The sequence below is a fragment of the Bufo gargarizans genome, unplaced genomic scaffold (assembly GCF_014858855.1).
Source record: "Bufo gargarizans isolate SCDJY-AF-19 unplaced genomic scaffold, ASM1485885v1 fragScaff_scaffold_703_pilon:::fragment_2:::debris, whole genome shotgun sequence".
NCBI lineage: Eukaryota > Metazoa > Chordata > Amphibia > Anura > Bufonidae > Bufo > Bufo gargarizans.
This window is the reverse complement of record NW_025334170.1, coordinates 288486-310628: the sequence shown is the minus strand read 5'-3', so window position 1 is coordinate 310628 and position 22143 is coordinate 288486. Positions and strand designations below refer to the sequence as shown.

At 42.2% G+C, this 22143-nt stretch overlaps 1 protein-coding gene across 1 annotated transcript in view; it reads right to left on the bottom strand.

Annotated features, from left to right (window-relative positions):
• Positions 1 to 22143, bottom strand: part of LOC122922779 (3 beta-hydroxysteroid dehydrogenase type 7-like) — a 94826-nt gene that overhangs the window by 39681 nt on the left and 33002 nt on the right. Inside the window, exons 3-5 of the mRNA XM_044273502.1 lie at positions 18260 to 18415; positions 13355 to 13463; positions 3844 to 3943 (exon numbers count right to left, since the gene is read on the bottom strand). Of these exons, the coding sequence (XP_044129437.1) occupies positions 3844 to 3943; positions 13355 to 13463; positions 18260 to 18415 (365 nt within the window). The remainder of the gene's footprint in view (positions 1 to 3843; positions 3944 to 13354; positions 13464 to 18259; positions 18416 to 22143) is intronic.

Genomic DNA, 22143 nt, shown 5'->3' with positions numbered 1-22143 from the left:
GTCAAAAAAATATGACCTGTCCTATTTTTTTGACGGACAACGGTTCACGGACCCATTCAAGTCAATGGGTCCGTGAAAGAACATGGATGCACACAAGATTGGCATCCGTGTCCGTGATCCGTGGCCGTAGGTTGCTTTCATACAGACGGATCCGAAGATCCGTCTGCATAAAAGCTTTTTCTGATCTAAGTTTTCACTTCGTGAAAACTCATTTCCGACAGTATATTCTAACACAGAAGCGTTCCCATGGTGATGGGGACGCTTCTAGTTAGAATACACTGCAAACTTTGTACAAGACTGCCCCCTGCTGCCTGGCAGCACCCGATCTCTTACAGGGGGATATGATAGCACAATTAACCCCTTCAGGTGCGGCACCTAAAGGGGTTAATTGTACTATCATATTCCCCTGTAAGAGATCAGGGCTGCCAGGCAGCAGGGGGCTGACCCCCCCCCCCCTCCCCAGTTTGAATATCGTTGGTGGCACAGTGTGCGCCCACCATCGCCCCCCCCTCCCTCCCTCTATTGTAATAAATCGTTGCTGGCACAGTGTGCGACCACCATCGCCCCCCCCTTCCTCCCTCTATAGTTAAAAATCGTTGGTGGCACAGTGTGCGCCCACCATCGGCCCCCCTCTCTCTATAGTAGTAACAACCATTGGTGGCAGTGTGCGGCCTCCCATTTCCCCCCCCCATCATTGGTGGCAGCGGAGTTCCGATCGGAGTCCCAGTTTAATCGCTGGGGCTCCGATCGGTAACCATGGCAACCAGGAAGCTACTGCATCCCTGGTTGCCATGGTTACTTAGCAATAGTACAATTGTAGAAGATTCATACTTACCTGCTTGCTGCTGCGATGTCTGTGACCGGCCGGGAGCTCCACCTACTGGTAAGTGAAAGGTCTGTGCGGCGCATTGCTAAAGAACTGTCACTTACCAGTAGGAGGAGCTCCCGGCCGGTCACAGACATCGCAGCAGCAAGCAGGTAAGTATGAATCTTCTACTGTTGTACTATTGCTAAGTAACCATGGCAACCAGGGCTGCAGTAGCTTCCTGGTTGCCATGGTTACCGATCGGAGCCCCAGCGATTAAACTGGGACTCCGATCGGAACTCCGCTGCCACCAATGATGGGGGGGGGGGGAATGGGAGGCAGCACACTGCCACCAATGGTTGTTACTACTATTGAGAGAGGGGGGGCCGATGGTGGGCGCATACTGTGCAACCAACGATTTTTAACTATAGAGGGAGGAAGGGGGGGGCGATGGTGGGCGCACACTGTGCCACCAACAATTTTTAACTATAGAGGGAGGAAGGGGGCGATGGTGGGCGCACACTGTGCCACCAACGATATTCAAACTGGGGAGGGGGGGGGTCTGCCCCCTGCTGCCTGGCAGCCCTGATCTCTTACAGGGGAATATGATAGTACAATTAACCCCTTTAGGTGCCGCACCTGAAGGGGTTAATTGTGCTATCATATCCCCCTGTAAGAGATCGGGTGCTGCCAGGCAGCAGGGGGCAGTCTTGTACAAAGTTTGCAGTGTATTCTAACTAGAAGCGTCCCCATCACCATGGGAACGCTTCTGTGTTAGAATATACTGTCGGAAATGAGTTTTCACGAAGTGAAAACTTAGATCAGAAAAAGCTTTTATGCAGACGGATCTTCGGATCCGTCTGTATGAAAGCAACCTACGGCCACGGATCACGGACACGGATGCCAATCTTGTGTGCATCCGTGTTCTTTCACGGACCCATTGACTTGAATGGGTCCGTGAACCGTTGTCCGTCAAAAAAATAGGACAGGTCATATTTTTTTGACGGACAGGATACACGGATCACGGCCTCGGCTGCAAAACGGTGCATTTTCCGATTTTTCCACGGACCCATTGAAAGTCAATGGGTCCGCGAAAAAAAACGGAAAACGGCACAACGGCCACGGATGCACACAACGGTCGTGTGCATGAGGCTGGCTTCACACGGGCGTGACGGATTTGATCCGGATGCGTTCAGGGTGTGTTCAGTGAAAATGTTGCGATTTTGTCACTAAAACAAGTCAGTTTTGTCTGCGATTGCGTTTAGTTGTTCAGTTTTTTCCGCGCGTGTGCAATGCGTTTTGATGCGTTTTTCACGTGCGTGATAAAAAACTGAAGGTTTACAAACAACGTCTCTTAGCAACCATCAGTGAAAAACTCATTGCACCCGCACTTGCTTGCGGATGCAATGCGTTTTTCACGCAGCCCCATTCACTTCTATGGGGCCAGGGCTGCGTTACAAACGCAGAATATAGAACATGCTGCGATTTCAAAGCATTGCAGAAGTGATGCGTGAAAAACAACGCTCATGTACACAGCCCCATTGAAATGAATGGTGCCAGATTCAGTGCGGGTGCTATGCGCTCACGTCACGCATAGCACCCACGCGGAAATCACGCTCGTGTGAAAGGGACCTAAGGGTCCATTCACACGTCCATTGTTTCTTTCCTGATCTGTTCCGTTTTTTGCTGAACAGATCTGGACCAGATCTGGACCCATTCATTTTCAATGGGTCCTGAAAAAAATCAGACAGCACAATGTCTGATTTTTTTTCAGGACCTATTGAAAATGAATGGGTCCCGATCTGGTCCAGATCTGTTCAGCAAAAAACGGAACAGATCAGGAAAGAAACAACGGACGTGTGAATGGACCCTTAGGTCCCTTTCACACGAGCGTGATTTCCGCGCGGGTGCCATGCGTGACGTGAACGCATAGCACCCGCACTGAATCCGGCACCATTCATTTCAATGGGGCTGTGTACATGAGCGTTTTTTTTCACGCATCACTTCTGCAATGCTTTGAAATCGCAGCATGTTCTATATTCTGCGTTTGTAACGCAGCCCTGGCCCCATAGAAGTGAATGGGGCTGCGTGAAAAACGCATTGCATCCGCAAGCAAGTGCGGGTGCAATGCGTTTTTCACTGATGGTTGCTAAGAGACGTTGTTTGTAAACCTTCAGTTTTTTATCACGAGCGTGAAAAACGCATCAAAACGCATTGCACACGCGCAGAAAAAACTGAACAACTAAACGCAATTGCAGACAAAACTGACTTGTTTTAGTGCCAAAATCGCAGCATTTTCACTGAACGCACCCTGAACGCATCCGGATCAAATCCGTCACGCCCGTGTGAAACCAGCCTTAAACTGCGCCAGATATATAACAATGGCTGATGCGAGCTGATAAATCAGTTGCATCTTTAGACTGTGTAGTCTATCATGTTTACGCCACCTAGTGGCCTAGTCAGCCCCACCTATTCAGGGCTCCCTCAACAGTATTACACAATTACAGTATATACAATGACACTATATACAGTAACATGACATACAGTATATAAAGTATATGTAGAAAACGGAGGAAATGGAGTGAGCGATCTTGACTAGGCTTAGTAGTGAGGGTTACACGGGAGGAGCGGGTTGCTGGGTGTGGGGGTGTGTGTGTGGGGTGTTCAAATATTTGCTGTGAGGCCCAGTCAGTTCTAGTTACACCACTAACACGTTACACACCTACACACACACACTTGGGTAAAATTAATAGGCAGCCAATTGTCTTATTTTGTCAATATGTTTTTGAAGTTTGAAGGAAATCTGATCTTTTAGCAAAAAGCCAAAAATCACAGCTAAACACACAGGGGCAGATTTATCAAAACTGGTGTAAACAAAAACTGGCTTAGTTGCCCGTAGCAACCAATCAGATTCCACCTTTCATTTTCCAAAGGAGCTCTAAAAAATGAAAGGTGGTATCTGATTGGTTGCTTGGTTTAGTTTTACTTGCACCAGGTTTGATAAATCTCCCCCATAGATTATACTTGCATTGCATTACCTGCTTCCCATTAGCCAACAGGGTTAGTTTTTCAGCTTGAGCCTTCGTTTTTCCGTATAAAAGTAATAGTTCACCAGAGTAGACTGTGTCTTCTGTGATCCTTAAAATAAAATGTGCACAGATGAGTAGAAACATCTCAGAACAGCCTGGGTAAGTCAAAGCGTTTTAAAGTTATCAGCACTTAAAGTGACACTAGTCAGATTTGCAAAAAATGGCCAAGTCCTTAAGGTGAAATAGGGCTGAGTCCTTAAGGGGTTAATTGACCCAGTCAATCTGCCAACATCTTGTATTGAAAAGCTCCAGCTGATAATGATGAGTCATAAATATTTATGAGCTCCTGACTCTCCCCGCCTACCTGCTGCAGATTGACAGTTATTTTCCATAGGAATCAGCAGCAGGTGGGCAGGGGAGTGGGTATATCTCTGAATTAAATAAACGCTGGACTCAATGACATCACGCTGGACTCAAATCAGCTCTGTAGCATGTGGCATCTTTGTGTGTATATTATGAGGTAACCATCTGTCATACCAGTAAGTGAATACATCTAAGGCACTTTTTAGTAGTTAATGATTCTATATAATTAGTTAGATTATAATCAAATATCCACATGACAGGTTCCCTTTAAGGAAGATCAAGATATGAAAAGTTGGGCTAGATGTGGCCGCCTTTGCTCACTGTGGAAGACTCAGCGAATAGTCTTATAGGGGATCTCCGACAAAAAATATTCTGCAGTTTTCAAACTAGCATCTAAATCTGAATACTTCTCTATTTGCGTGTACCGTAATTAAAAATTTTGCATAGCCAGTGAGTTATTCAAAAAAATGTATCTGTATAGCATCACAGCATCACTATCTTTTTTTTCTTTTTCTTATTTCTCTGTCCATCTCACTAGGGTGGATGCTTCTGCTCAGTTCCTTTCCTTCAACTGCCTCCTGAGTTGTGATAGGTAGAGAGCTGCATCAGAAAGCACCCCCCCCCCCCGATCTACCAACTTGATATAAATCTAATAGAGCAATTGAAGCAATGAATGGGGAGATCTCTGGATCTATGTGAGGTACAGGGCTTTGTTAGAAAGAGATTGCCATGTATAATATAATGTGTGATTTTTATAAAAAATCTGATTTGTGGCTGCAAAGAAGTTTGTCTTGGAATTTATCAGACTTCTGGCCTGCAGTTGATTTTAGGCATAAGCCTGTACCATTGCATTTTTTTAAAATCTTGGAGACTCTCAACATGGATTATAGTAGGTAGATTTATCAATGCAAAAGATTTTCTTTTAAAAAAAAAAAAGGGGTTTTATTGCACAAAAGTAGTAAAACGTCACGCCATGTTGCGGCAGAATCTTCAACTTCTTCCCTGATGTAGCCAAGTCTTAAAAGGGGGCATGGCATGCCCGTCTCATTCTTCATTTTCTATGCCTGGTTTAGGCCTAGAAAAATGGTCTACATGTAAGACAGCAAAGGCTGGCGACTCTACATAACTTTGGCGATCCACCACCAGCAAAGGAACCTATTAAAACCATCGTCAAAAATGCTGGTCCAAATAAATGTATTATGTATTTGATATTGCTGTAATCATACTGACCCGGAGAATAAATAGACATGTTATTTATGCCAAAAAAATTTACTCTGCAAAATTTATAACATAAACTCAGTGGCCGTATTGCTGTTTTTTCCCATCTCCCTCCCAGAAAGAGTTTATAAAAGTTAATCAGGAAGTTTTGTGTACCCCAAAATGGCACCATTAAAAACTACAACTTATCCCACAAAAAACAAGCCCTCATAAAGCTACATAGACGGAAAAATAAAAATGTTATAGCTCTTGGAAAGCGACAATGAAAAAAGACAGAAAAACACTTGGTCAGTAAGGCCCAAAACAGACTGGTCAGTAAGGGCTTAAGTATATATGGCGCATCACATGAACTAGATAAACAAGCCTATATATTAGCCCACTTGTTGACAATGAGTCTGAAGCACAGAAAGTATATGCAGAACAGATTAAGAATGAATGGCGCCGCAGGTGAATAAGATGCACAGGGCGATTACACAGAGCCTGCACTGTTCCTGCATTCTCCCTATGCTCTCCGTACAGTGTATAAAAACTCTCCCTAAAATCTACCCGCACTGTCCGTATCCAATATTCTACAGTTAAAAAATTGCTAAAAAAACTGCCCCTAGCTCTTGACACTTCTCTCCCTATGCTCAGTTCACAATGAAATAGTGACGACCGCTCGGGATGAGGCTTTAATAGGGCTGCGATTGGCTGGAGGCACGGTATTATGGGTCACGTCGCATTCCGGGGCTTCTTACTTTCACTTTGTAACACGTGTAGCCGACATTTTAGGAAAAAAAATATTCATTCCCACAAAGTGTGAGGAAATTAGGATTTGTTGCTAATCGAATTTTTCCTGAAATTCGGATCAAAGTCAATTAGGTTCATTTCAATTTGCTCAAAACTATTCATAATAATTAAGGATTTTTTTTTGGACGAGTTTTTGTTAATGTTCTGTTTTACCATCGAGTGGGAGTGGGAGTGGGGTGGCAGAGCTCCTTTTGATTAGTGCCAAGGAGGTCTGTATTTAGAAATGAGTTTTTAGGGCTAGGGCACTGAACTGACTTTCAGTCCTTATTAAATGAAAGCCAAGCTAAAATATATGTAAAGAGTAGTCTTGTGTGACCAGATAGTTTCACGTTTTGGCAGTGGGATTGATACCTTGATCTACATGTTAACTGGACCATAAAAGGAGGCAATGAGTAAAACATTAACAGGTAACTACAGAGATGATGGATCAAGACATGAACACATTTATGATCACATATTCACCTTTGACCCTTGAAAAGGCGTTAATATGTCCACCATAAACATTATGTATGGTATGTGCATCAGTGAGAAGCGCAATGGAAAAAGTCACTAGAAAGTGACACCAAGTTCAGTAACCTCGGTCAAGTGAATGGCCATGAACATTATCCAGTGCTATCAAATGAATGTATACTGCAAGCAACTCAAACTCTTGAACTCCATTTATGTGGATGAAGTCAGTAATGTTAATATTGTATGTCAGCTATGCAGGATGCCTTCTGATGTCTCAGTGCCACAAGGTAAGCTGGGTTAATGAATTACATTTTGAGGCCAAAATCTCAATATATAATTACCAACCTGGCTTTTGAAAACTATTTTTCTTCAGTCTGTGTGTGTGTGTTTGGGGGGGGGGGGGGGTTTGCAGGTAAATCATTAGTCAGAAACACAGAATTGGTGATTGGGCACTTCATTAGGTTAAAAATTAATTGGGAAAAATCACAATATATAAATCATTTAATGTGGGAAAAGTCAATAATCAGCTATTAATATATACAATAATATATACAAATACAGTACATAAAAAAAAATCACAGAATAGAGTGGCCTTACTAGGAGGAAATGCTCAAACCCCAAATACTGTAGCGTATTTATAACCAGTGGAGCAGATCCTCCACATGTGATCCGTTGCTAACGGCAATCCCCAGAAAAAATGCATACAATGAAGGATGCCGGCAGCGGACCACATGTACCACAAAAACATCCTACACAAAAGATCAATGCAAATGGTGCACCACACTAATATGCAACTGACAGTACAAAGCTAAACCCTCACACTGATGTTACAAAATGAGATTTTAGCCAATATATTCCTGTCAGGAACATATAGGAGCCTGTGCACCCCGCGAAGGTATCTCAGTGAAGTGTGGGACCTACCGCTAACCTACCTATAGTGTGTGAACACTGTCCGATAGGTGCCAAGGTCTGGGGATTGCCGTTAGCAACGGATCACATGTGGATCTGCTCCCCCGGTTATAATATTTGGGGTTTGAGCATTTCCTCCCAGTAAGGCCACCCTATTCTGTGATTTTTCTTGATATGTATTGAATGTGCAGACGCTTATCGTTGGTAACATTCTAGTGCACCTGGTAGCCTGTGTCACATGGCCTGCCATAGGTGGGGCTCGCAGCCTCCTCCCCCCTCCCATTGTGTTAGTGATCTTACTTTGGAGGTATGTGGGAGTTTGGCTGTGAGTCAGACCTTGGAACCTTTCGGACAGTGTTCACACACTATAGGTAGGTTAGCGGTAGTTCCTGCACTACACTGAGATACCTTGGCGGTGTGCGGGCTCCGATATGTTCCCGACAGGAATATATTGCCTAAAATCTCATTTTTTAACATCAGTGTGAGGGTTTAGCCTTGTATTGTCAGTTGCATATTAGTGTGGTGCACCATTTGCAGTGATCTAAATACAGTACATTACTTTATAATGTTAATCCCCTATTTGAGTCAATAAGGGGTAGAGTAAGGCTACTTTCACACTAGCGTTCGATCGGATCCGTTCTGAACGGATCCGATCATATTAATGCAGACGGAGGCTCCGTTCAGTACGGATCCGTCTGCATTAATAACTTAGAAAAAATTCTAAGTGTGAAAGTAGCCTGAGCGGATCCGTTCAGACTTTCAATGTAAAGTCAATGGGGGACGGATCCGCTTGAAGATTGAGCCATATGGTGACATCTTCAAGCGGATCCGTTCCCATTGACTTACATTGTAAGTCTGAACGGATCCGCTCGCCTCCGCACCTGCCTGTCCGTGCGGAGGCGAGCGGAGCGGAGGCTGAACGCCGCCAGACTGATGCAGTCTGAGCGGATCCGCTCCATTCAGACTGCATCAGGGCTGGACGGAGGCGTTCGGGTCCGCTCGTGAGCTCCTTCAAACGGAGCTCACGAGCGGACCGACGAACGCTAGTGTGAAAGGAGCCTAAAAGTATAGCAGGGGCTTCACCTATCACTGATCATATACATTTTGTGAAAATAGTTCCCTTTATATTGCTACACTCTGAAGTTTGGATTTCAAAAATAACTAAATAATATATAATATTTGGAAGGGGGGAGGGTTATATGGTGACAAGGTCCTCATAGAATTTGCAATGAGGTGTTGCAACTGCTAGAAGAGAATGGGGGTTTTGCCCTGCTTTATTGGGCCAGGTATTTTTGCCAGATCAGCTGTGTTATGTATCAGTGATTGTAGACCCAATGTGACAACTGATTGGTTTGACTTTGGGTTAACCCTAAGGAGTAAGGATGTTATTCTGGCACTGCCCTGGTATTCACCCTTTCACTCCTATACAGGGATTTGAACTTTACTGCAGGGGAGCAATCCGACTGCCACCTCTTGGGAAAGTCCCAGTATAGTTGGCATCTGACTCAGGATGCAAAAACTGCGTCTAAACTACAGGAAACTGCAGGAGCAGTCTAAACAGTCACGTAGGCTTGAATGCTGTTTTTTATTAGAGATTCAGATAGCACACTAGTAGTGTAGATGAAGGTAGACACAGAACAGACTTGTAGAGAAGGACATAGACAGACACGGCAGACAGACAGGGTTAACTCCAACACAAACTGAACTGAAACTGGAAATGTAGGATAGAACAGGCAGGGGGGAACCCGGCTTCAGCACAATAGGAACACAGGCAGGTAATAACGCAGGATAAACACAGGTAAATCGCAATAGCACTAGACTATAAAACACTTTTATGAGTCACCAGGGAACCTAAAGCTTAAAGGGGTTCTCAGGGAATTAAGAAAATGAAAATACACAAATATTACTTTATTATAAATATATTCCCAAATACCTTTCATTAGTTATAATGGCTCATTTTGTCTAGGAAGCAATGATTAGGAGAAACAAAATGGCTGCCATCCTGTTAGTACACACAAAGCCTGTCTAATCACACAGGAGGACAAGTTACTTCACAACACTAAGATAAAGAGCTTCCTTAGTTCCCGTAGAACCCTTTTAAGCGCCCTCTGATTGGGGAGGGTACCTTAAATGCCCAGGGACCTCCAGCCATTGGCTGGGGAAGAATTTGGAACTTGCCTAAAGGCAAAGAAGGCATAGATACTGGAAAGCTGGCAGGTCGGGGGTTGGGCAGTATGGTGAGTAACACGGTGGGTATGGACCTCTGTCCTAACAAGTTGTGTCAACTAAGGGATCTTAGTTTGTGTATACTATTAAAAATGAGTTTTTACAAAAGTTTTGAAATACAGAGCGTTACAATAGTTAATAGTCTTGGAGTATCTTGGAGCATTATCTGCTGTAATACATACATAAGTAGTAGGGCAGATAAGGAGTTAAGATCACTTTACAATTTACACCTACAGTTGCGCTGAAATACATTGTTGGGACTGCTGTGCCTGCGCACAAGAGTCCCCTCCGTTATGTTAGTCCAGCACAGCAGTCCTGACTATTTCAGCACAGCTTTGAGAGCTGACAGTGTCCCCCACAGGGCCGTAGAAAAATAGAAAAAGAGAGATCTGGACTCCCTATGTGTAGTACTACTCATGTATTACTGCAGATAAAAGTCCAAGATTATGGTAATAGATTCCCTTTAAAGATGGAATGATTAAGTTTTAACTATCTATTTAACTAAAATTTAATATATCCAAGTTAATATTCCTCAGATATATGCAAGTGTGGTTAAAAAGATTTAAAAGTGTTATTCATCTTCAGATTTTTTTAAAATACTTCCTCCAACCAAGAGACTTTACCTGCTCCCCAATGCTTGGTTCTGTCTTCAATGGGCTTTGGCCCCCATATGTAAACTTTCAGAATGGACTGGGATCATATGCACCACTGCAGGCAATGACTCGCACATTTCTGCATTGACATGCCTCCATGGCAGAAGTTTATATGTGGGGACCGAAGAAAGAAGTGAAAAAAGAGCTGGAACTGAGCATCGGGGAGCCGCTATTTTTGCACCCCTCAACAGATCCCGCTGGGTGGGTTAGGTTTTATTTAAATAATAATCTGAAGTTAGAAAACCACTTTAAAAAATAGTCTTTCTTTTTAAGGAATTTAAGTTGAGGCTTCTGGGAATAATTATGAAAATAAATCCAGAAGCTGTATCTCAAGCTGTAAGTAGTTGCATGAAGTTCATGATGTCATCTTGTCAGAGGTGTGAAAGGTGCATATTGTTTCTCTGAGTGCCTAACATTTCTTTGGAGATCATAGGCTATATTGTACACCTGACTTTTTTTAACTCTACAGGTTTAATGAAATCAGTCCTAGGTGTAAAATGGGAAAAAGCAGACCATGTACATTTATTTTGGTGGTGCCCTAAATTATTTAGATAATGGACTGATATTACAGTTTTTGAAATAACAGTCCCAAAGTATCTGCTTGTAGGCATCCTGGGGTATACAGCAAAACCAGTTCAAAAATAGTGGTAATTTGATTATTATTTCAGGATAGATTATTAATAGCAAAAAATCTGGAAGAATACAAGAACACTTACGAAAAGAGACTAGTGGTACATAATAGGAAAGTAGAGAAAATGATTTTCAGAATAAAGATATGAGTAGGCTATATGATCAGATGTGTGAGCCCTGGGTGAAGAAGATTAGGATACAATATAAGCAGGGAGTATTTTCTACATTTCTTCCTTTATTTTCTCTCCCCCTCCTTTTTCTGGTACGGGGAATTTGGGTGGATAATAGAAGTTTATAGCTTTTGATATTGTGCAAAATGGAATAATTGTATTATAGTTTTAAAATAACATTTCTAAAAAAAAAAAATAATTCCTCCTAGTCTACAAAGCTCTCCACAATGCTGAACCATTATACATGTCTACTCTTATGTCGATCTGCTAACCTACTCATTCTTTTTGATCAGATCATGACTCTCATCCTCCATGATTATATATTCTTACTCTTGACTTCAGGACTTCTCCTGTCCTGCATCCATTCTGTGGCCCATCAGACGTACTCCTACTACTATTACCTGTTTTAAGCTTGACTTGAAAACACATCTTTTCAAAGATACCTATGTCATATAATATTCCTTGGGAACATGGCCATATCACAAACTGACCTGATCACAGTTATCAGTTCTTACTATTGGTGATGAAATACTATGACGTGGCATTATGTGTAGTGTTTATAGTGATAGAAATCTCTATATAGGCAACTACAACCAGTGATTTGAAAGCCACACATGGCTCATGACCATCTCCTGTGTGGCTTGCCATAGCAGCCCCGAGTGCGCACAATACTATATGAAATTAACATCACAGGCAAATACTAAACACAGGACAGGGCAGATCTGGTGGGATAAATACCGGCATGTCAAATTGAAATCTCAATTGCAAATAAAAGGCCATGATCTTGTGTTTTTTTTTTATATTTAATATGTAAATATGTATTACTTGAATGTAGCTTTTAATCATTAACCATCATAAGTTGAAAGCGGTTCACATGGTATAAAGGTGCAGACTTAAATACAAGCAGGGGCGGACTGGGAACTTAAAGTGGCCCTGGAAAAAATACTAAAAGTGACCCCAAAGTGGTCCAAGTTGATGGAAGGCAGGGCCAACACAAGTAGACGGGGCCAGCAATACCATATTTTGACACACTATACCACCCCAACAGAGCCAAATACCACAGTCCACCACAAAATACATTCCCAAAAACGTCCACTGACCGGCCGTGAGGAAGGCTCAGGCAGCCCCCTGGGCATCGGTCCAACGGGAAATTACCCTGTAAGGTGTATGGCCAATCCGCCCCTAAATACAAGAGGTTCCTCAAGTTACAGTACAATATTAACGTGTTTTAGAATGATCATGGAAATTTGAGAAAATTGTAAGTTGAGACCTTAACTCTATGGAAAACTGGTAATTGGTTTTGAAAACCTAAAATGCCAATAAAGAATAGTAAGCAGATAACTGATGTAAATAAAGCAAGTCCTTACACATAATAGAAATAACTACCAGAAGTGATTTTATGTAGAGTACAGGGGCTTCTTCAGGGTCTTATACAGTAAACCAAGTATAGAAGAAATATAAAATGAATCTACCCTCAACTGGCATCCACTCATCCTGGCACAGTAAAATGCCCACGCTGACTGGCTAGATCTTTCAGCCAACTATGTTTGCTACAGAGGTTTGTAACATTGTACTGTATTTTGAATGTGGTTTCAAGTTACAGTGGCCCAGGGAAAACCACTTTAACCTGAGGCCATTGTAACTTGAGGGACCACTATATTGTATCAACAGATAGAATTATGGTGATCGTTATTATCAATCAGATTTCCGTTAAATCTGTGACCACATTCTCTGTTACACAATCCTCACACTTAGGCCTCATGCACACGGCCGTGGTTTTGGTCCGCATCCGAGCCGCGGTTTTTGTAGCTCGGATGCGGACCCATTCACTTCAAGGGGGCCGCAAATGGTGCAGACAGCACTCCGTGTGTTGTCCGCATCCACTGCTCCGTTCTGTGGCGCCGGAAAAAATATATAACCTGCCCTATTCTTGTCCGCTTTGCGGACAAGAATAGGCAGTTAAAGGCTGTCCGTGCCGTTTTTCGCAAATTGCAGAACTCACACAGATGCCAACCTTCTGCTATACATTGATTGGGCATTAGAACTCTCTTTTTAGGGTTTTGTCTCAAAACATTCATTCTGTATTAACAAAGCAATGGAGATTTTTCTTACCTCAGCATTGGATCACAATTTTTATTTGGTCCTACTGCTGCTATTGAACTCGTGTAGACTAAATAAGGCACATTCATGGCCAGACATGCATTGATAACATTCTCGGTCCCTGTGTGTATAATAAAAAACAATATTATATGCATTTGAGTACTTTAATCAAACACTCTAAAAAAATAGAAACAATAGAAAGTGTAACTCATTCTTACCACTCGGCATTCCTAAAAACCTGGAACACGTTGCATTTTGTAAGCAGATTTGTACCTGGCTGACCTGTTACATGTATGCTTGGCAGCTGAAGGCATCTGTGTTGGATTCATGTCCATATGTCCCCCCATTGCTAAGAAAAATGATGTTTTAATATGTGCAAATGACCCTCTAGGGGCAACAGGGTTATTGCTATTACATCTTTTCCACTTTGATTGACATGGCCAGGTGTGATGAGGTTTTCACTGTCAATCCAGGTGCAGAAGGCATTGCAGGTACACAGAGAGTTGAGCCTCTAGGTGTAACAATAATGTCCCTTTTTCTCCTAGAGGCTCATTTGCAACTTATTTTTCTCAGCAATGTGAGCACATAAGAATATGGGACCAACACAGATGCTTCAGCTGCCAAGTGCACATGTAACTGGTCAGCCAGTGTCATAGGTACAAATCTGCCGACAGATGCCCTTTAAAGGGAAACTGTCACTAGGATTTTGTGTATAGAGCTGAGGACATGGGTTGCTAGATGGCCGCTAGCACATCTGCAATACCCAGTCCCCATAGCTCTGTGTGCTTTTATTGTGTAAAAATTTAATTTTTTATACATATGCAAATTAACCCGAAATGAGTCCTGTCCCTGACTCATCTCACGTACAGGACTTCTCAGGGTAATTTGCATATGTACCAAATCGTTTTTTTTTACTCAATAAAAGCACACAGAGCTATGGGGACTGGATATTGCGGATGTGCTAGCTGCCATCTAGCAACCCATGTCCTCAGCTCTATACACAAAATCCCGGTGACAGGTTCCCTTTAAGTTTTTTGAACTGTCAAGCCATTATTACAGGGGAAGTAAACTGCCATCCAACAACAGGTTTTAAAACACCTATTAAATGTTTTACTACTTCTGAGCAGTGTAGTTTATTGCTTGAAATGTCCATAGAGCACATTATATGTGGGACAGACATCTAAACAAAAATTTGCCTCAATGAATATAGGTCTAGTATCAAAAGACAGAAATATGGTAGTCTGTGCGGCATTTGTATGATAAGATATTTTTTAGGTATTTTCAGTGTTATGTTATATATTTCATCAATATGTCTATGCTTACTCTATTTAAACCCAGTAAGGGGGAAGAGCCTCCAAGTCCCGACACATCGTGTGGTTGGGGTGGAGGCTGAAATGGTGCTGGACTCGGCATCCAGGAGCACATCATTCATGGGACAAACTAATCCTCTTGCCTCCAGGCTGTGCTAGGATTGCTGGGGGTGCGGCAATTTAGCTTCCAGCCCTCCCCTAATGCACACAGGTACTGTATGTCTTTGGGGATTATTGTGCATCATGGTTTTATTGCAGTTTTTGTTGCATTTGAGGCAAAAATCGGAACAAACCCGCAATGTACAAGAACTGTTAGGAGAAGGTAAAGGGCCTTTGAGATAATGTGTGCATGTCACATGACCAATCATGTCAAAGAGACATTTTTCTCCTTCTCTGCCTAATTTTGTAAATCTGAAGTGTGTCACTTTATGTGGTAAGAACTTTTGAATACTTTTCCTTATCCAAGTGAATCTGAGATTGTTTTTTTTATTACACATTGTACTTTGTGTTAGAGGTAAGATTCAGTTGATATCTTTTTCATTTATTCAAGGAAAATTTGGAAAGATTAGCAATTTTCTAAATTTGAATGTGACTAAATTTAATACAGATAAACATACCTCACAAAATAGTTATTAATTAACATTTACCACATTTCCACTTTAAGTTGATTTTGAATTTTAAAAGCAATTTATAAAATTTTCTGGAAAATTTCCAAAATTGACTTTCTAAAAGACCGGATTAGTTCTGAAGTCACTTTAAGAGGCTTACTTAATATAAACTACCCATAGATGAACCTATTTTAGAAACTGCATACCTCAAAACTGATTTTAGAACCTTTGTTAAACCCTCAGGTGTTCCACCGGAATTAAAGTAAAATGGAGGTCAAAATTAAAAGTTTTTCCTGGAACAGCAAGGGTTAACAACAAAAAACTATATTGATTACCTTGATTCTGCAGATTCTGAGTAAATAATTTTAATTGGCATTTTCAATGATTGGCGATTCAAGCCATAGATCGCAATAATAGAAAGCATAACAATGTACGCCTACGCAGTAGGCTAATCAGTAGGACAATGGTGTACATTAATAGTTTGCATAGTGAGTAAGGTCTGTAACAATTAGACCGTAACATCAAGAAGGTAAAAAAGGGGGGGGGGGGGGGAGAAACGGGGGGGGGGGGGGGGGAAGAGGGGGTGGTAGGGTAGACCCTGTCACAGGTCATCATAATTCAAGGGACCCAGTTTGCCTTGCGAATGATGCTTTGCCCTAATCTCAATCCAGGATCGGGAACCTCCCTTCACTTTAGGGGATGTAGTTTGAGTTATTGAGCCATGGACTCCAAGTGAGAAGCCTGGACTTCAGAGGAATAATAGTGGAAGGCACTAGGTTTTCATACCTGCACGATTTGTTAACATATGACCTCTGCTATGGTTGGCGAATGATTCTGCAGATTACAGAAACACTGCATATATGATCGTAAACTGCTGTATGAGCACACAACAGATCTTAGAAGGGAAGGAGTACCGTATGGCTTTTGGAAGGCAGATTTTGTTGAAATGGTTTTCAGGCACCATGTTGCATTTGAAGCGAAAAGCGAATTTTTAACGCGAATATCGGCACTTCAAGAATTTGCAAATATTTAGAATATAGTGCTACATATTTGTAATGACGAATATTCATTATAATTTTTTTTAACACAGTACACATCAGGTGATCTTCTTCTTCTAGCTTGTGGGCCAATGAGAAGGCGTTGTCACTGCTTGGTAACATCCCTAGCAACCAATAGAAAAGTTGCCTGCCCCTTACTATACAAGTTGCACGTATTGCGAAAAAATATGCGCATCATTAATTGCCGAAAATTCGAAAGCGCAAATATGTTGGAGCACTCTATCTGAATATGAAGCTATTCTAATGTTCTGCCGTGTCAACCATTTTCTCCTTACCAGCTTGAAAAATTTAGCATAAGTAACCCATGTCGGTATTTTACACTCATTACGCGAACAATACATAGCCGATTTTCGCAATCAAGAATATCATCTCAAATTTGTGAATATATGACGAATATTCTACAAAATATTCAAGAAATATCGCAAATTCGAATACTACACCTGACGCTCATCACTTATTAACAGGAGTAAAAGATCACCTCATTTTGCTTCACATTTTATCCTGAATATGACAACAGCTCATATGTGGTTGTAAACTGCTGTATGGGCACACAGGAGTGCTCAGAAGGGAAGGAGCGACATCTGGATTTTCTAACCTGGAATTTGCTAAAATGTTTTTTAAAAGCCATAACATTTTTATTGACTGAGTTTTGTGCTAATTTTTATGGGATGGGGTAGTTTTTATTGGCACCATTTGGCTTTTTGATAGTTTTTAATCAATTTTTTTAATGAGGCGAGGTGAACAACCATTGCAATTCTGTCATTGTTATTTATTTTTATTTTTTATGAGGTTCACCATACGGTATATTTAATATATGACATACATATGATCTTTTTTACCCTTTTTTTTGAGGATGAGGTGACAAATTATATGTGGTTTATTTTTTCATTTTTTTTTAACCATTTATTAATTATTGGATACTAGGTAAAGCAATTTTTTTTGTGAGGATGAGAGGATGAACTGTAGCTCCAACCTCACTGGCAAAATCACGAGTGGCCTTGGCGGTGAATAGTAATGGCAGTGAGTGGGACCATATGCTACAGGCAAGGGGAAACAAGACATAATGGAAGAAAGCTGCTGGAGACAACAGAACTGGCAAAAATAACATAAATGAAAGTGTGACTATAAAGCAGTAACAACATTGAAAGCATAACACATCACTAAAGCATGAGAGGGCATTGTAGGGTGGATGTCCAGTCCAAGGCTTATTAACATCTATTTACATTTTTAGTCACACCCACCCGTCCCAATTAACATTTATTTGAATATTGGACAGCTTTAAAACGCAAATTGTAAAATAAAAACGGAAAAGGTGATATGAAAAGTAAATCAGCAGTTGTGCTCCTGGTATCTACACATACATCTATCTATGTATGTATCAGTATAGTGTATGTTTTTTAACGATAACAACAAAATAATAGTAATAAAAGTTAAATATACAGGGTAGCTATATGGGGAGTGGTTAATTCTGACCTTGCTATGAAGCCCCACAATTTCTGTGTACTCTCCAGGTGACAACCAAGTGCCTCTCTTTCTCTGGAGAACCTAACATTCACATACATGATGTGAACAACCAACTGAATTCAGCCAGATCGCCGCTAACGAGCACTCGTAGTAAAGCTCGTTACCAATGATCTGGCAGTGTGGTACTGCCCCAGATTACCTGATGAACTAGCACACACTCATTTACAGGGCAATCCAGATTTTTAAGCAGGCAAACAAGTCAGTATGGGGATGAGTGATGACATTAGCGATCACTCCTCCCCATACTATGGAGGAGATCGCTGCATATAATAGCAACAGTCTCCTCCACTAATCAGCAGGCTATTGCCAGGAAGGAACACTTCCTTCCCAACAACCTCCTGAAAAATCTTTTACTGTAATACAGTCTTAAGGCAGCAATATTGACATGAAATGATATGAATAAAATTTTCAACTTACCTCCAACATTTATAGCTTCTAGTTTCTTTAAAGGAAATCTATTATAACCTTCCACAAGAGCAGCAGTGTGAATCACTACGTCAACGCCTTTAACAGCCGATGAAATCTGGTCAAAGTCAGTAATATCTCCTTTAATTAAAGTAACTGTGGTAGATGCTAAAAATTTCAATAAGAGACAATGGTGAAGTCAGAGACCCATTGGCAGACATTTACCAAAGTATGTAAGCTATTAATGTGGCGTAGTACAAAGTCACAAATATTTTGTGACATTTTTATTTAACCTAACCCCATCCCTTCAGCCCATGGCCCTTCTGCTGGCCCCCTCTTGCCCCTACCTGGTGTTGCCTGAGGCGATCGCCTCACCTGGCCTCATTGGTGGCTTACCTCTGCCCACGGCCCACCGGATTTGCTTTTATTTATGACAGAAACGGGTGGAAATGATAGTTCAAATCTAGTTTTAAAATCTTATGTAAATGGTGCAGAAATTTTCCATGTGGAAATTAACCTGCAGTGAGGATTTTGAAATCTGCAGCGTACCAATTGTTTATGCAAGGTGAAATCTGAGGCAAATCTTCCACAAAATCTGCAGGAAACACATGCAGATTTTGGTGCCTATTTGGTGCAGAAATGCAGTTAGAAGCAAATGAAAATCTGCATAAATTTAAAGGGCATCTGTAAGCATATTTGTACCTATGTAACCAGCTGACCTGTTACATGTGCGCTTGGCAGCTGAAGGCATCTGTGATGGTCCTATGTTCATATGTGCCCGCATTGCTGAGAAGAATTAGGTTTTAATATATGAAAATGAGCCTCTAGGAGCAATGGTGGCGTTGCCTTTACAACTAGAGGCCAGGGGCGTACATACAGGGGTCGCAGGGGTCGCACTTGCTACCGGGCCCGGCACTCCAGGGGGCCCGGCCGCCTGTGGACCCGCCCTGCAGTAGTGCTGTGCCTGTATAACCCGGGGTGTGCCGGCCTGGGGCCCGCCCCCCCCCAGTGTTGAGTTTCCTTGCTGCCAGCCCTACCCTCCCTTGATTCTCCTCCCCCTGAGTCTCCTCCCCGGTCGGCGGTGCGGCGTGCCGGACATGACGTTGAGATGCAGGGAGAAGGCGCCGGAAAAGAAAGGAAGAGGGAGAGCGCTGCGCAATGAAGTCGGTCTGGCTTTCAGAGTGAGTGAGGTCTGATGGGGGCTCAGAGTTGGGTAATGTATGTAAAGTTATGACTGGTGACTTGTGCTATGAAGTAATGGGGGGTTTTCTGTTGTCTTGGGGTGCAGCTCATTTGTGTAGGCACTTCTATTGAGCTTCTAGTATATGCTTGGATGTAGCAGAGCTGGTTTTGTCATGCATTTCTTTTGCCTTCATATGGGAAAATACTTCATTGGCCTATCAATGGTTTTATAACTAATTCTGCTATATTTCTGTAGCCTACAACCTCCGACTGCCCAGTTGGGCTGAAACTACTACACCCAACATGTTCTGGCAGTAATAGTAAATGGATATTGGAGCAATTCTGAGCTACTAGTCTATATAATACATATGTAGCCTACATATTTATTATATAGACTAGTAGCTCAGAACTGCACCAATATCCATTTACTATTACTGTCAGAACATGTTGGGTGTAGTAGTTTCAGCCCAACTGGGCAGTCGGAGGTTGTAGGCTACAGAAATATAGTTAGTTATAAAGCCATTAATAGGCCAATGAAGTATTTTACCATATGAAGGCAAAAGAAATGCATGACAAAACCAGCTCTGCTACATAATGTAGCAGAGCTGGTTTTACGTGGGAATACCGTGGGTTATACCGAATATCAACCTCTTGTATATAGTAATATACAGTATATAAAATTATATATATATATATATATATATATATATATAGTACAGACCAAAAGTTTGGACACACCTTCTCATTCAAAGAGTTTTCTTTATTTTCATGACTATGAAAATTGTACATTCACACTGAAGGCATCAAAACTATGAATTAACACATGTGGAATTATATACATAACAAAAAAGTGTGAAACAGAAAATATGTCATATTCTAGATTCTTCAAAGTAGCCACCTTTTGCTTTGATTACTGCTTTGCACACTCTTGGCATTCTCTTGATGAGCTTCAAGAGGTAGTCACCTGAAATGGTCTTCCAACAGTCTTGAAGGAGTTCCCAGAGATGCTTAGCACTTGTTGGCCCTTTTGCCCTCACTCTGCGGTCCAGCTCACCCCAAACCATCTTGATTGGGTTCAGGTCCGGTGACTGTGGAGGCCAGGTCATCTGGCGCAGCACCCCATCACTCTCCTTCATGGTCAAATAGCCCTTACACAGCCTGGAGGTGTGTTTGGGGTCATTGTCCTGTTGAAAAATAAATTATGGTCCAACTAAACGCAAACCGGATGGAATAGCATGCCGCTGCAAGATGCTGTGGTAGCCATGCTGGTTCAGTATGCCTTCAATTTTGAATAAATCCCCAACAGTGTCACCAGCAAAGCACCCCCACACCATCACACCTCCTCCTCCATGCTTCACGGTGGGAACCAGGCATTTAGAGTCCATCCGTTCACCTTTTCTGCGTCGCACAAAGACACGGTGGTTGGAACCAAAGATCTCAAATTTGGACTTATCAGACCAAAGCACAGATTTCCACTGGTTTAATGTCCATTCCTTGTGTTCTGTGATCTGAGCTGCTGTTAACCTGCGATTTCTGAGGCTGGTGACTCGGATGAACTTATCCTCCACAGCAGAGGTGACTCTTGGTCTTCCTTTCCTGGGGCGGTCCGCATGTGAGCCAGTTTCTTTGTAGCGCTTGATGGTTTTTGTGACTGCCCTTGGGGACACTTTCAAAGTTTTCCCAATTTTTCGGACTGACTGACCTTCATTTCTTAAAGTAATGATGGCCACTTGTTTTTCTTTACTTAGCTGCTTTTTTCTTGCCATAACACAAATTCTAACAGTCTATTCAGTAGGACTATTAGCTGTGTATTCACCTGACTTCTCCACAACGCAACTGATGGTCCCAACCCCATTTATAAGGCTAAAAATCCCACTTATTAAACCTGACAGGGCACACCTGTGAAGTGAAAACCATTTTAGGTGACTACCTCTTGAGGCTCATCAAGAGAATGCCAAGAGTGTGCAAAGCAGTAATCAAAGCAAAAGGTGGCTACTTTGAAGAACCTATAATATGACATAATTTTAGTAGTTTCACACTTTTTTGTTATGTATATAATTCCACATGTGTTAATTCATAGTTTTGATGCCTTCAGTGTGAATCTACAATTTTCATAGTCATGAAAATAAAGAAAACTCTTTGAATGAGAAGGTGTGTCCAAACTTTTGGTCTGTACTGTATATATATATAATAAGGCTGTTAACAGCCTGCATTTGTGGGAGGGGCGTCTGGCTATTTATCCCCCTACATGCCGCTCAGCCAGGCGCCCGAGCCTCACGCAGTACTGCGGCATCGCGCTCCCTCCTCCGGTCAGTATTGTCACTTCCGGGTTACCGTGGTCACGTGCCGCCGACGTCAGCCTCGCCACACGCCAGTCAGGTAATCGGGGTGCAGCCTGCCCCGCTCCAACTGTGTATCGCGTCCGGCCGGGTCTAGGTCCGGTGGTGCAGGGTTGAGATGCCGCTCTCCCCCAGTACGTTCCGCCCACGCAATTACAGGCGGCTGGGTTGGGGGAGCGGTGTCCTAGCTTCGTGCCCTTCCGGTCACATGCCGCTCAGGATATGTGTCAGGTAGGATTTAAAGGCTCAGTTAGTGTTAGAGCCAGTGTGAGGCAATTTTTGAGACTGGTAATTAAAGTCTAAACTGTGCTTCCAGCGCAGGAGGTGTTGACAAATTCAGGTTTTTATGTTGCAGGGGTACTCCCGTTTTCTGGG